The sequence below is a fragment of the Galeopterus variegatus genome, unplaced genomic scaffold, assembly GCF_000696425.1.
Source record: "Galeopterus variegatus unplaced genomic scaffold, G_variegatus-3.0.2 Scaffold1331, whole genome shotgun sequence".
Taxonomy (NCBI): Eukaryota; Metazoa; Chordata; class Mammalia; order Dermoptera; family Cynocephalidae; genus Galeopterus; species Galeopterus variegatus.
The window spans coordinates 106,482-120,833 of record NW_007727442.1 but is presented as its reverse complement, the minus strand read 5'-3'; the positions used below and the strand labels follow the sequence as shown (position 1 = coordinate 120,833).

General features: G+C 46.6%; 1 protein-coding gene across 1 annotated transcript in view; it reads right to left on the bottom strand.

Annotated features, from left to right (window-relative positions):
• Positions 1–14,352, bottom strand: part of CALN1 (calneuron 1) — a gene marked incomplete at its 5' end in the record, with an annotated part of 239,514 nt that overhangs the window by 165,072 nt on the left and 60,090 nt on the right. Inside the window, one exon of the mRNA XM_008576335.1 lies at positions 8,264–8,376. Coding sequence (XP_008574557.1) covers positions 8,264–8,376 — 113 coding nt within the window. The remainder of the gene's footprint in view (positions 1–8,263; positions 8,377–14,352) is intronic.

The window sequence follows — 14,352 nt, the reverse complement described above, 5'->3', positions numbered from 1 at the left end:
GGCCCCACCTTCCAATACCATCACCTTGGGGGTGAAGATTTCCACTTATAAATTTTGGGGGCACATAAACATTTAGACCATGGCAAAGGGTAAGTTTAAATGTCACCTCCTCAGAGAAGCCTTCTCTTCATGCTCTTTCTAGAGTTGTGTAGTACCCACCCTGATTGCCCTCTGTCATACTATCCTGTTTTATGGACTTACAGAATCTAATTTTATCTGAAATTATCTTCTTGATTATGCATTTATGTAATGCCTGCCTCTCCCACCCCTTACACTAGAACGTGCATTTCATGAGAACAAGAGACATGTCTATTTCTCACCACAGTGTCCATGCCAGACCTGGGAAACCCTCAGTAAGCATCTGTGGGATGGATCACTCAAAGAGTGAAGGACAATATCATATACACACAGGCACACACACAAAGAGAAAATGACAGACAGAGAACTGAGACAGACTTTAAAGTTATCCATCTAAGACATAGTAAGCAGGTACAAAATAAACCAGGGCATTCAAAATTTTAATATAATTGTTAGAGGAAAAAGGATACATATCAATAGTTCTATTTCCTACAAACTGTGAAAAAAGTCTGTTCAATCACTATATTATATTTGCAGAAACTGAACACATATTGAGACACAATAAATGAACACAGTAAGTAGAATGAAGATGTTATACGCCTGACATTCTATGACTACAGTGCAAAATTCTACACTTTACTGAGCATGCATGGGGTTCACATTATACTCTGTGTGTCAGACACTTGAGCATAAGTAAATTGAATGAAAGAAATTAACTTCAAATCCAACGTGGGAAGGTTCTACTGGATACAAATATTGAACCACTTCCTGACAATGTGACCAGTGATTTCTCCTCTTCCCGCCTCAGGCCACTGGTCAGCTCACCCCAGCCACAGCTCAAGAACCAGCCATGAATTTATTTTCAAGCGATTAAAAAAATTACATTTATTATTATTATTTTTGCATTATAAAATCAATTCGGACATTTTCCTGCAGTGTGAGTTTCAGCACGCTAATCGGATATGACGGCTGATTGCAGGGAGCAGTGTCTGCTGCAGTCCCGCCTGCCGGGGCTCCTCTGAGGCCCCACAGCAGAGGACCACGTGGCACTTCCTTCATCCCGGCAGCTGGTGGCTGCAATTCATTTTAATTTTATGCTTTTATATTCTCATATCAACTATGTGCTCTGTTTACCAAAATAATGGGTATGTGTATTAGAAACTCTGGTTTTTCTTGCCCTTGAAAAGGGACTATTGTATAATGTGATTTTGTTAAGATTTTGTTAATTTTATTGAATAGTAACAGAGTAGACCATACAGCCTAATTGCAGAAATTTCACAAAATACAAACAAGCATAAAGAAAAAAATACATTCACCTTTATTCCAATCAATAATAAGTGCTGCCAGAATTATTACATTTTCTCTAGGTTTTTCTCTCTGAATATAAATGGATATATAATAGACGTAGAAAAGCAATGTAATCATACTGAAAATTCTATCTCTATCTTGGCTTTTCCACTGACTATAAAGTGAAAATATTATCTTTAATAATTGTACCATATTCCATCTTCCTAAGGGCATTTTTTACATTTCTGACTGATTTCACATGATAGATTCCAAGACATGGAATTGTTTTTAATTATAGGGTTTAAACATGTATAAAGTTGTGACTAAGTATCACCAAATAGTTTTCAGAAAAGCTGCACATTTTACATTTCTGCCAGCAGTATATGAGTCTGCCCATTTTATTTCATTCTTGACAGAATTGACTATTATCATGTGATTTATTACTTTCCAATCTGATAGGAGAAAACTGATACTATTTTAATGAACATTTCTTAGTTTCCTGGTGAGGTTGAACTGTTTCAGCATGTTTATTAAAAGTAGCTGTCCCTCATTCCATTCTGTACTGTCATGCTAAGAGATTCTCACATTGCCTTAGAAATGTTCTTCGCCTATGCTTTATTCTATCAATTGCCATATATTTGCCTGTTTGCTAGTTTTTAAAATATTCTTTTAATAGTTTAATAGTTGTATTTATAACTCTTCCCTTGCTTTAATGCTTAGAAAGTCACTTCCTAATTAGAAACTGGTTACATGGAATTTCTTTGCCTTTTAAAAACAGTTTGAAACTACAGTGTTATATAGACTGAAGACCCATCACACTTACAAATATGGATGAATAAAAGAAAAACCCAAATCACCAAACGCGGAAGGAAGACAAACTCAGCATCAGACCAGTAGACCTGACTTGATGCCCCGTCCCAAATCAGGTGCATTAAATCTGTGACTCAGGGGAGTCTCGAACTCGCCTGGAAGGCTATGGCAATGCAGATGCTGAGGCTGGGCTCCACCCCTAGAGCTTTTGATTGGGTAGGTCTGAGGTGGGGCCCTGGAGTCTGCATTTCTAACAAGTCCCAGGTGCTGCTGCTGGCCCAGGAGCACACTTTGGAGACCACTGCACACGCCTCCCGTACTGCACATTTCACACACGGTGAAGCTACTTTGGGGGTTGCAGAGCTGTCAGTCTGAGGCCTTGTGATGGGCATCGCTGTGAAAACTATTTAGGTTCCACTAGATGATTAAGAACTGAGGAGCAGCAGCTGTGGACCCACACTCTGAGAGAGTGGCGCATTGACAAAATACTAGGGGGAGAACCATCCTGCCGGTGCCAGATCTGATGTGTGCGGAGTGTCGCCTACTAGAACGCAAGTTACCCTTAACATAAAAAAAGAAAATTATCCTGGTGTTTCTGAGGTGCTGGCCCCGTGCAATAAATGCTTCACAGGAGTGAATATGATTTCTTCAATTTCTTCAACAGTCACCCTCATGAGACAGGTAATCTCTAGTTTTATACATAAGCAAATATACGTAAATAGATACTTGACTAGCTGAGGGCTGCATTTTCTTTCCTTAATTTATTTATCTCTGATTATAGAAGTAACACATGCCCACTGTTAAGATTTTGGAAAATACAGAAATACATGATCACCCATTGTCCTACCACACAGAAAAATCACTGTCAACATTTGATGTGTCCCCTCCTGTCCTTTTATGTGTAACAGGTGTGGGATCATACTGTACCTGCAGCTTTGTGCAGTTTTTCTTTCTCATGTCATGAACACGGGACAGAACCTGCCCTTCACTGCCCATGAGTCAAGAATTGGAAGCTGCACTCCTTCCCGTCTCAGCCCTGACCCCAGAGCCAGCGTGTTACATGGCCGAAGCCTGGGCCCTGGGCTGGGTGACTGGCTTTTGGATCAGAGTCCGGGATGGAGATCATGAGTCCAGGAACAAAGCAGAAATGGAAAGCCAGGGAAGATACGAGCCCAAACCAAGAATTTGGGATGCAGGGACAGAGGCCATGGCTGGCAAGATTCCCAGGAGCAGCTGCAGGTGTATCACCTCACCTGCTGTGTATTCTCCCACCAGGTTGGGGAGGAATGGGCAGCTCGTCAGGGGGAGGAATGGGCAGCTCGTCAGGGTGAGGAGCAGGCTTGTGGGTGGATAGTCAGGGAGGAGCAAAGCAAGTCTGGACCAGGTGTGTGGAGGGGTGCCACTTGCACTTTCATGTGAGGACAACTGTGCACAGATATGAGGTGAACGAGCTGTTACAATGCCCAGCTTGCATGCTGGCTCCCTGGTTTTTGTGCTGCTCAGGAGTATATCGCCTAAGTGTCCTGAGCACACAAAGACCGGGTCCAGCATGGGGTTTCCTGACCTGCAGCCCCAGACTCATTCCGATGCTCTCGGTGCCATCCAATGAACAGATCCATTTGCTTACAAAATGTGAATGTGTTTCATTTCTTAAAACAGAAACTCTCGATTAGTGAAGTGCTGATGAATGAGGGCTGATGAATAAGATAAAAACTAGCGTTGTCCAGCGTCTGTGTGGCCCGGGCACTGCGGCACCAGCACGAAGACAGCGGCTGGCTCTGCTAGCCAAGTGTGGCTCTGGCAACTCCCTTCCTTCAGAGGGAGACAGACTAGCAGAAGCATTGGGTTGGCCGGCGCCTGGGACCGGCAGAGCTGTTAATCTCCACGACCCTTGTCATCATCCCTGCCATTGTCACCGTCTGCAAACTCTTGGCGGAACATGGCTGCACAGTTCTTGAGGTCAAGTGGGAGAAAACGTAAAAGTCTGCCATGGTGACTCACGGGAACATGGTGGTCCAGCAGTGGGGGGCTCTCCTCTGCCACTTGGGGGTGCCTACTGTATTATCAGGCTCTCGTTCCTAGAGGCAAGTGGGCTCCTGGTGTGTGGGGTGAATGATGGGGGAGCCATGGTGACTGTGAGGACCGTGTTGCTCAGTGGTTGTGACCCACCTGAAACAGCAAACAGGAAGCCCCCCAGGCCGAGCTCGGTCCCCTGCAGCCCTGCCTCACCACTCCCCACTGTTAGCATCCCCCAAGTGCTCAGGCTGGCTTCAAACACAATTTCACATTTCCTTTCCACATGTCACTGCAGGAAGAGCAGACACACAGATGTGAGGCGTGAGGAGTAAGAACACTGTAAAAGCTTCCCAAGCTGTTACTTACTACCTAAGAGTGAGGCTCACACCCAGAGGGCTCCACCCGGGGAGGGCCACAGACTCTGGGCACAACTTTTGGACCGTCCTCCTTCAGAAGGAGCTGCCAGTTACATTCCACCTTCACTGATTCCAATTTTTTGCAAAGAGCCAGGGGCTCAACTTTTGGGACTAGCACCAACCAATAAATAGTTGTTTTTGCAGAATCACATCTGACTTCATCTTACCCTTGCAGTGTAGGCTGGAACACCAGGAAGAGAGAGCACTGGAAATAGATTTAATTAGAAGACAAGCCTAGTGCCTGGAAGAAACCAAAGCCTGGGGAAATGAAAGGCTGTGATAGCAGTTGGATCAGAAGTTAAAGCCCAATTATAGAACCTCTATACCTTTTGTGGTAGCCTCCAAATGACCCCCCGTGACCCCTGCCTCCTGGTATTCACCAGGAGGTCGTCCTCTCCCATAATGCACACGATGGCCTGTGTAACCAATAGGACATTGCAGAAAGGATGGAGATTGGCTTCCAAAGCTAGGTCCTGCAGGTCATAAAAGGCACCGTAGCTTCTGCCCTGCACTCTCTTGGATCAATCACTTTGAGGGAAGCCAGCTGCCGCGTCCTGGGGACACTCAAGCAGCACTACAGAGAGGTCTGTGTGGTGAGGAACTGCAGCCTCCCGCCAGCTGCCAGCATCACCTTGCCAACCCTGTGACTGAGCCACCTTGAAGCACATCCTCCAGCCCCAGTCAAGCCTTTGGATGATCATAACCTCAGACAGCATCTTGCCTGCAACCTCAAGAAAGACTCAGTGAAGCTGCTTTCAAATTCCTGACCTACAGAAACTGGGTGAGACAGTAAGCATTTGCTGCTGTTTTCTGTCCCTAGGTTTCGGTGTAACATATTACGTAGCACAGATCAAGAATATCTCTTTCCACATGTACCCTCATATCTGTTTCCATGGGAAGCTGACTTTGTCTTTGGTCAGAAGCCTTGACAGAGTGTCTTAAAGAGGATGGTCTTCTGTTTTCCAGAATACCAGTACTTCCTGATATCAACGCTGCCTGCCTGGATACCCAGAGACAGAAAGCTGCCTTTCTGTCCTCTTTCTTACACTATCTTCCACTGCCATGGCCAAGTAAACAGACATACATGACATATGTGTGTGCTCACACATACACATACCTAAATACACATGCACACATACACACGGCTTTCTCTTACACCTGAAAAACCACCAAAGCACTGGGAATTGTTTCCAGGAAGGACCAGATGATCTGAATGTTTAAATGCCATTCTTTCATGCTGTCTCTGAGTGGCAGGCAGTGGCCAAGGGAGGGCGGGGGGTGCAGGGGAGCTGACTGCTGAGAATTGGTAGATGTTTCTGTCCTCCCTTGCTAGTCACACAACTTGAGCTGGGTGGGCACCCACAGGAGGGCAACACCACGGCTGCAAGTCTGTGCGATCATCTAAAGATTTCGGGATGGACTTTCCCTCTGCTCTCTTCCTCCCCACCCCCACCCCCTCATCTTATTGCTCTGGGTGAGGAGGACAGTCTTCAGCAAGATAAAGGCACAGAGACTTTGTGAGCATAATAGCATGCCTGAATCATGCGAGAGGCAGTCGACATGTTGTAAGAGGAGTATCTCCTTGGTGTGTAGATGGTCTCGCTGTGACACACCTGCAAGACAGGAGGCCTCCACTTGAGGTGCAGATTAAGTACCCACAGCTCCTTCGCTCCAGGATGGGGGCCAGGAAGAAGGCTGGAGCTTGGGAGCCCTTGGAGCATTCCCCAGGGAGAAGTGGGCACTGAGTTTGGAGGAGAGGAGGAAAGCATTGAGGGGACAGAGGGAGGACACAGAAGGAGGGGTCAGGGAGGCCCAGGCGGCCCACAGGGACTGAAAGACGGCCAGATGGAAGACTATGTTTCTCCGTTGTCTTAACTCTGTGCTCACTTCTTGTTTCTTATGTCTGTCCTTCTAGGTGTCCAGGTGCAATTGAAGGGCTACATGAGCAGTGAGTCACTCACCACACGGTGAGTGGGGGCCCAGGGACCCTCCTGCTCCTCACGTCTGACCAGCACCTGCAGAGTGCAGCTGCAAGGCCCCGGGTGTCCTCATCCTGGTTGGCGCGGTTTCCCGCTGTGAGCTCATCCTGCCTGTGACTCACCCATCGGTGCCCATGAACCCCAGGGCTGGGCTCAGCCCCGAATGCCCTCGGCCGTGCGTGAACCTCCTCCTCCTCCTGGTTGTCTGACCTTCCCTCACCCTCGGCCCTCCAATTTAGAATTCACTGTGCAGACACCTCTGTTACCCTGTGATCCTAGTCCTGTCAACCACAGCAAGTTGGGAACTTTGGAGTCAGCTTTGCCTCTCCTCTTTGCTCAGGACCTAAATTGATACTGCAGGGGGTCCCGAGGGCTCTCCCTGAAACTGTGTCCTGGTGACCGTCGGTGGCTTTCCAGCGTCCACAGTCCCCACCCCTTCTCAAACTCTCATGGTGACAGGCCTGGAATGCCCTCTGTTCCTTGTTTGCCCTTAATCCCACCCATATTTCAAGGTACCCATCCCCTAAAGCCTTGTTTGACCCTACAACACTATATTTTTCTCCTCTCTAGAACTTCTATTCATTCTATTGAAACAAAAAAAGTTATTGAGGGCCTGCTGTGTCAGTGTGCTAGGGACTGAGGGCTACAGCACTGAGGTCCTGGCTTCAAGGAGATGAACGTCTAGCGATCATCACACTAATTCATCCTGTCTTTGTTCTCTGTTAATTGTGTTTCCCCAGCCAAACTCTTAACTAGCTGGGTCTGAGTCTTAAATGCCTTTTGTAAAACCCACAATGACTGAGAGATTCTAGAGCACATAAGTTCTTACTTGCTGGCTATGTGCAAATGGGAACCAGAAAAAGACTAGAGAAACAAGTCAACTGCAATCCTTATCTTAGTTAGAGAAAAAAACTTTGGTGAAGAAAAAAAAAAAAGGAAAACATATCATTAAAGACACCAAGCTGTGTTTGAATGGTGTTTTACATGTCTAATCAGTAACTCGATTCAACTTGATAACTTGTTTGACTCAAATTTTTAAAATAATGATTGATAACCCAGTCCCCAAATTCCACAATCATGAAGTAATAGACACATTTTAAGATTAGATAAAAATGATCTAGTAGCACTTAAACAATTAGAATGTGGATATTTGGCATTCCCGAAGAGATTTTGCAAGATAGAAACAGGAGCTAATTGAGAAGCACTGAATACACTTTCTTAGATAGAACCATTCTGCCCTTTTAAGGGCAAGAGTATCTACAGGATCAAACACCCGAGACAGCCATACCCTCCTCTCAGCAAGGATCGCCCGGAACCTGGGCCAGCGACAAAACTGGCTCAGATAATGCCAATGTGACCTTTTTAAGCATCCCCAGGAAAAAGCCTTTTGTGAATCAGCAGTGGAGGAATCTCGTTTCTGTAAAATGCAGAATCTTTGCTCTAAGGGAAAAGTGGGGAGATATTTCACTCCTCCAAACCTTAATGAGTATAGTTTTGATTCTTTGTTAGGAGGATCTCGTACGGACCTCAACCTAACATCCAGTCCAAGGAACGTGTGCCACTTCAGCCCAGAAGAGATCTTCATGCACTGAACAGACGCTCAAGAATTCAGAGTCAAAAGTTAGTCCCAGACACATGTTTGCCATCAAACTTAATCTTAAAAGAATTCTAACTCACCTGCCAGAATATGCTATCTATTGTGTTTCCAAGGAAACCATCGCGACCTTCTGAAGACACCAGTTTGGGGCCAAGAATAGTCATGAATTCATCAAAATCCACCTGGCCGTCCCCTGGAAAGAGAAGATATGAATGTGAGTGGAAAAGCAGCTGAACTTGACCTACTGTACTCACTGCAGTAAACATCTCTGTGCTTTTCTCCTCTGCACGACCTCTATCAATGAAGAAGAGCTGGAAGCTTTACAAAAAATTGTGTCACATTCTTAAAACACCAAAGTAGCACAAGAAACTGGCAATTATTAGTACATCCTATACCACATATTCCTAACCATTGTCAGTATTTCTACCTAAGTGCCCACCCAACACCTCCCACTTAGTATGGCCACACCTCAGCCCTGCTCCCCCTCGACCTCAAACGCCCAGCCAAACGTGCCAGAAGAGGCATCTGCACCCTTGTTACCCCCACACAAACTCTGTCATCGGATCTTGTCGATTTTACCTGTTAAATACCTGTGGTGTCCTAACAAGGAAAGCTAGTCCAGTGCTTAGTCCCCTTTCCAAAAGCTGTGCTGGGACAGTGCTTCCAAGAACTAAAGCTCCTAGTTAGGATAATAATGCTGCAAGTCATCTGGCTTTCTGCCCTCACACTCTTCCCTCCATGTGCTCTTCCATACTTTCAGAGTTTACTTTCCCCAAAGGAAATCCGAGCACACTTTATAAACTTTAATGACATCTTTGACTGAAAATGGGGAAACCACCTCAACGTAGCACTGATCTCTCTCTTTGGCACCATTTTGCCCCAACATTTGCATATGATGCCATGCTCTTCCACAGCTCCATGCCTTTGCACATGCATCTCCTCTGATGGGATGCCTGCCCCCGCTTGGCTACCTGGCCAACACCATCTTGCTCTCTAAGCTGGAGCTGAAATGTCACATGCTTTTTGTTTTCTTCCTGAACCCTCCTCATCTCACTAGGCAGAGTTGGTCAGACTTTCTTCTGTTTCTCCTGCTAACTTTATGTGCATCTGTTACAGAACTTGTCACCTGGCATCCTGATCATTGATCTGCACTCCTGTCTCCACCTGGATTGTGCATTCTGCAAGGTCAAGATCCAGTCTGCAAAGTCTGTGTGTATTCCTTATCGTGGTAGGCACTCGGTACGTACTTGCCTGTTCTTAATTTGTTCATTTCAGCATCTCTCGGATCTTTCATGCTACAGCTGATACTAACCAAACGTGAACTTGAGCCAAATAACAAACACAAGTGAACCTTCACAGCTTTGCTTGAGCCTCAGTGAGTCATCAGTGTGGCATTCTGTGCCCTTGGAACTGCTCCAGAGGGCACTTCCACCGAGAGTTCAGTGCATCCTTATCTTGGCCTCAGCCAGTGAAGACAGCCAGGTGTCTGCACATCAGTTTGCCTAAGTGCAGGCACGTAAATCAATCCACTCTCCCAGTGCATTCACCTTGAAAGAACATTCGTTCAATATCTATTCCAAAAAGCCAAGCAGATGTCATCATCAAGTTGTCAGTAATTCAGAACAGATAGTCCAGGAACAGATCCCAGCGTAGAGGAAACTTCCTAGAGGATTGCGGCAAGTCAGTGGGAAAGGAAAGAATTAGCCACCAAATGGGGTGGGGCAGTCAGAGAACTACCAAGAGGAAATGGATTCGTCTCTCGCCATTCAACAAGATAAAGAAGACAAAGGGAACAGGAATTTCACCCTCACTGGTAATCATATGAACGCTACTTCAAGCAGCAGTGCTTACCATCCTGCAGGTCAAATTAGCAAAAAGAATACCACCCAAAGCTGGCAGAGATACAGAGAGACGGGTTCGCTCACACATTCCTATATACTTGTCCTGGATCTCAGCTGGCAGTACCTACCAAGATGCCATAAAATGCTGGTTCCTTTTGATCTAATAACATCATTTTTTAAAAGGCGAAAGATTTATACGATCCGAAGAGAAACCAGTGTATGTAAGAAGAAAACAAAACAAGGAACTGATCTTGAATGAGGAACACGATGTCTGCCCAGACAGTCATACAGTACCTGTGAAGGTGAAAAATAGAAATCCGGAGGGAGAGGAGAGTGGCCCAGTCTTCCTAGCACCTGACACCTCTGAGAGCTGACTCCACGTGGCCCCGAGTCTCAAACAGTCTCGCCCACTGTACATGTGCGCCAGCCCTGTCACCCCAAGTCATCACCACAAGTCACAGTGGGGGCTAGATGGCCCAAAATGTCTCAGACCAGCATATGCATGCTCCATAGAGACAGTATCACCCCCAGCAGGGCAAAAATGGATCTTTAGGGGACAAGAAAATATTAGATATTACAATGGCTTGTGGGTCTTCTACGTCCCTAGTATATAAACAGATATAAGTATATCTGTGCTGTTAAAATTTCATGTGAGTACAGCAGCTAGGGAGATGCATGTCTTAAAAGGCTCCGAGGGGTGGCGGGGGTGGGGGACAGCTGGCTATTAAAAAAAATAATAATAAAAGGGTAAGAAGCAAAAGGTTGAGAAACTCTAGACAAGCAGATGTCCCAAGTGCTATGGTCCTTCTCTCCTAGGCCATTCCCCTGGAGTGCTGGTCTATGAGCAGCAGGCATCATCCTGACAGTCTGTCACCACCGCAAAATGTGACAGTTCATAAAGGCTTAGAAGCTCACAGACATGGGTCATTTTTACAAAGATTTCATGAGATCTTACCTAACCCATGTGCACCAGGCGGGGTCACCCAAGCTTCCAGTCATGGTGTGGTGGGCACCATTCTCTCCTGTTTGGGGGCCTCATGGGGGGATGGCCCACAGGACATGGACCCACCTCTCTGAAACCTCCCCCAGGATGAGGGAGCGTGGCAGTGTGGAACTGGGCATTTCGGGGTCCTCACAGGGCTCTGGGCCAAGTCATCATGGCACCAGGCAGTGCTCACAGATGGTGCACTTGGCTGAGAAGCACAAACCCAAAGCTGACAAGCAGAAAAATATTGGCCCCGGTGAAGGGAGCCGCTCATTTACTATTCAAAATGCTCAGCCAGAGAGGAAGTGCTTGTGGAGGGGTGCTCAGGATCCTGGGGGGGCGCCCACCATGGCACGGCGGTGCACATGACTTGGCAGAAGAGGTCTAGAGCATGGAAGGATTTGCTTCTAGCAATTTAGGAGAGGACTTTTGGAAGCCAAGATATTTACCAGTCAAAATATCATTTCCCCTGGGATACTGTGATTTACACTAAGAAATACGTGTTTGATCTTCATCCCTGTTTCCTGGAACACAGCACGTGAAACCTTTGCCATTTCCCAAGTGGAAGGGGTGCTGGGAGCACCTTTTGTTCTAATATTTGGCCTCTGACCTGGTTCCTGACAAAGAGTTCCTCAATCCTTTGGCATTTCCTGGGTGACAGGTGTGTCTTTGCTCTATGAGGTGACTCCTCATGACCTGTAGCTGGGCCTGGTCACCAGAAAGACCAAGCCAATGATTAGAAGCTTGGAACATTCAGACCCACTCCCCGTCCTCTGGGGAGGGCAGAGGAGCTGCAGACTGAGTTAATAACCAATCAAGACTGTGTGATGAAGCCTCCATAAAAATCCCTGAAGTATGGGGTGCAGAGAGCTTCGGGTGGGCGAGCACGTGGAGGTGCTGGGAGCATGGTGGGCCCAGAGAGGACACGGAAGCTCCACAGCCCTTCCCCACACCCTGCCTATGCACCTCTTCCATCTGGCTGTTCCTGAGTTGCATCCTTTTACAATAAACAGGTAATGTTAAGTAAAGTGCTCTCCTGAGCTCTATATTCTCTGAGCTCATATTCTCTAGCAAATGACTGAACTCAAGGAGGGGACCTCCAATTTATGGTCAGTGGCACAGGGGACAACCTGGACTTCCAACTAGTGTCTAAAGTGGGGGCATTCTTGTGGGCTCTTAACCTGTGGGATCTAATGCTAACTCCAGGTGGACAGTAACGGAACTGAATTTAATTGTAGAACACCCAATCAGTGTTCACAGAGAACTGGGGAACTGCTTGGTGAGGGAGAAAAACCCACACTTTGGTGACCAGAAGTATTGAGTGTTGTGAGAATATCTGGAAAACAGTTTTCCGTTCCCATGTGCTCCCTTTTAACTCTCACTGAGCTAAAGGAGAGTTCTCCAGGTCCACAGTTGGGGAATGAGGATGGGACCCCCATCTCACCCTCCCTCAGGATGTTTCTCAGGTCTGGTCCCTGAATGAGTGAGAACACAGCACATTTTCTGCAGATCTTCAGTACACGAAGACTCCTCCTAATATAAGGCTTGATGCCAGCCCTACTGGCAGTATGTAGTTTCTGTTTGGATTTAGAAAGAAAAAGGACTCTTCGGCACATCCTAGTTTAACAAACGGCGTGAGAATACCCCCAAAGTTACCAATCCTGTTCCCAGAAGTCTAACCCTCACATCCTCACCCCTTCACCCCAGACGTCCCAGGGGACTGAGACAAGCAGAATCCCAGAGGTGGGTCTCAATCTAAAAACCACCCCAGACTGAGGCAAGGTTTGGTAAGTCTGACGATGATGATAATAACTAACATTTACTGAGCACTGACAATGTGGTCGGTGGTCATTGTTTAAAGAGATATCCAAGTACTAATTCATTTAAGTCTTCCAGCAGCCCATTTCACAGATAAGAAAACTGAGGCTCAGAGAGGTTGAGCCACTTGCAGAAGCTTGCACAGGGAGCAGAGGCCGGATTCCAAGCCCTGGCCTCAGGAGCCAGTCACTGATAGGGTCTGTCTGGAACACTCTCCCCTGATCGCAGCATTCTTTAGCAGAAAGTGTTGTGGCTGCCTGGTCCACAGAGGCAAACTGAAATCTAAATTGCTCTCTGTGGTCGAACTGTTAGGTCTCAGGTCAGCCACTAAAAGTCTTTCTTAATCATTTAATAGAGTAATAATAAGTAATGGGCAATACTTATTTAACACTTGCTATGTGCCAGGCACCGAGCTCAGGGCTTTACACAATGAGAAAACTTAGGCAAGAGGAGGTTGACAGTAACTAGATCAAGGCCACGCAGCTAGCGTGTGACAGAGCAGGGGCTTGGCTCAGAACCCCTGATAATAACCCCACACTGCACTGCCTCCCTTCTGTGTGAGAGACCCCAGTACTGAGTCCTGGCATAGGTTCATCTCTCTTTCTAACGTTTGACAGTTATAATGTGTTTCCCTAACTGGGTATTTAGTGGGAAATTGGGAGAGATGGCCTGCAGGACCTTTAAAGCAAATGACAATTACCTAAAACCAGCTGCTCCCCAAATCGCCACTTTGTCCCCAGTCAGGGTCTCAGTAATTCTCCATGGATGGTCAATTCCCAGAGGACCCAGGTCTTTCACATAGCACCCTCCACGCATCTGAACCTCTTTTACCAAAAAATAATTGGTCTGATGAATGAGGCCTGTCCAGCCCCAGCAGGGTCACATGAAACTGCCATTACAGATCCTCGTACACCCAAAGACAAAGGTGGACATCTTCCCAGATCCGCCAGCTTTTGTGGAACAGGGAAGTATTCTAAATGCAAAAACTTTATTTGGTTAAATAAAACAAAACAGTGAATCCTGAGTGAGTAAGTAACTGCAGAATGAAAGAATGGAATTCACTCCTAGCGGACGTCACTTTCTCTTCTCCAGTTTCCAAATATCCTGATCCACTTAGCGAGAAGTACAGGAAGCCGTCCTGCAAAGGACTACGTCTTGTTGCTGCCCACAGCTATGTGAGTCAAAGTAATGAACTTGAACTGGGGCAGGAAGCTGCGGGAGGTCCGGACTGCACGACATTCATTAAGACCAGCCAGCTGAAACTTTCACAAAGATGTGAAATAATCACAAAAATCACTGCAAAATACGAGGAAGGAAAGACTGTACAGAAAAAGTTGGTGCACTTTGAAGGTAACAAGGAGACCGAAGAAAAATTGTCCCTCTGAGGCTCCATTCAGATCAGTTCACTGAGTCCCAAAAGCACACCTAAGAAAGGCCGGGTGAATGGGCCACGCCCAGGGGGCAATAGAGAGATGCTTAGGCACCAGCTGAGCCCCCCAGCAGTGACCCTGAAGCACTGTGGGAA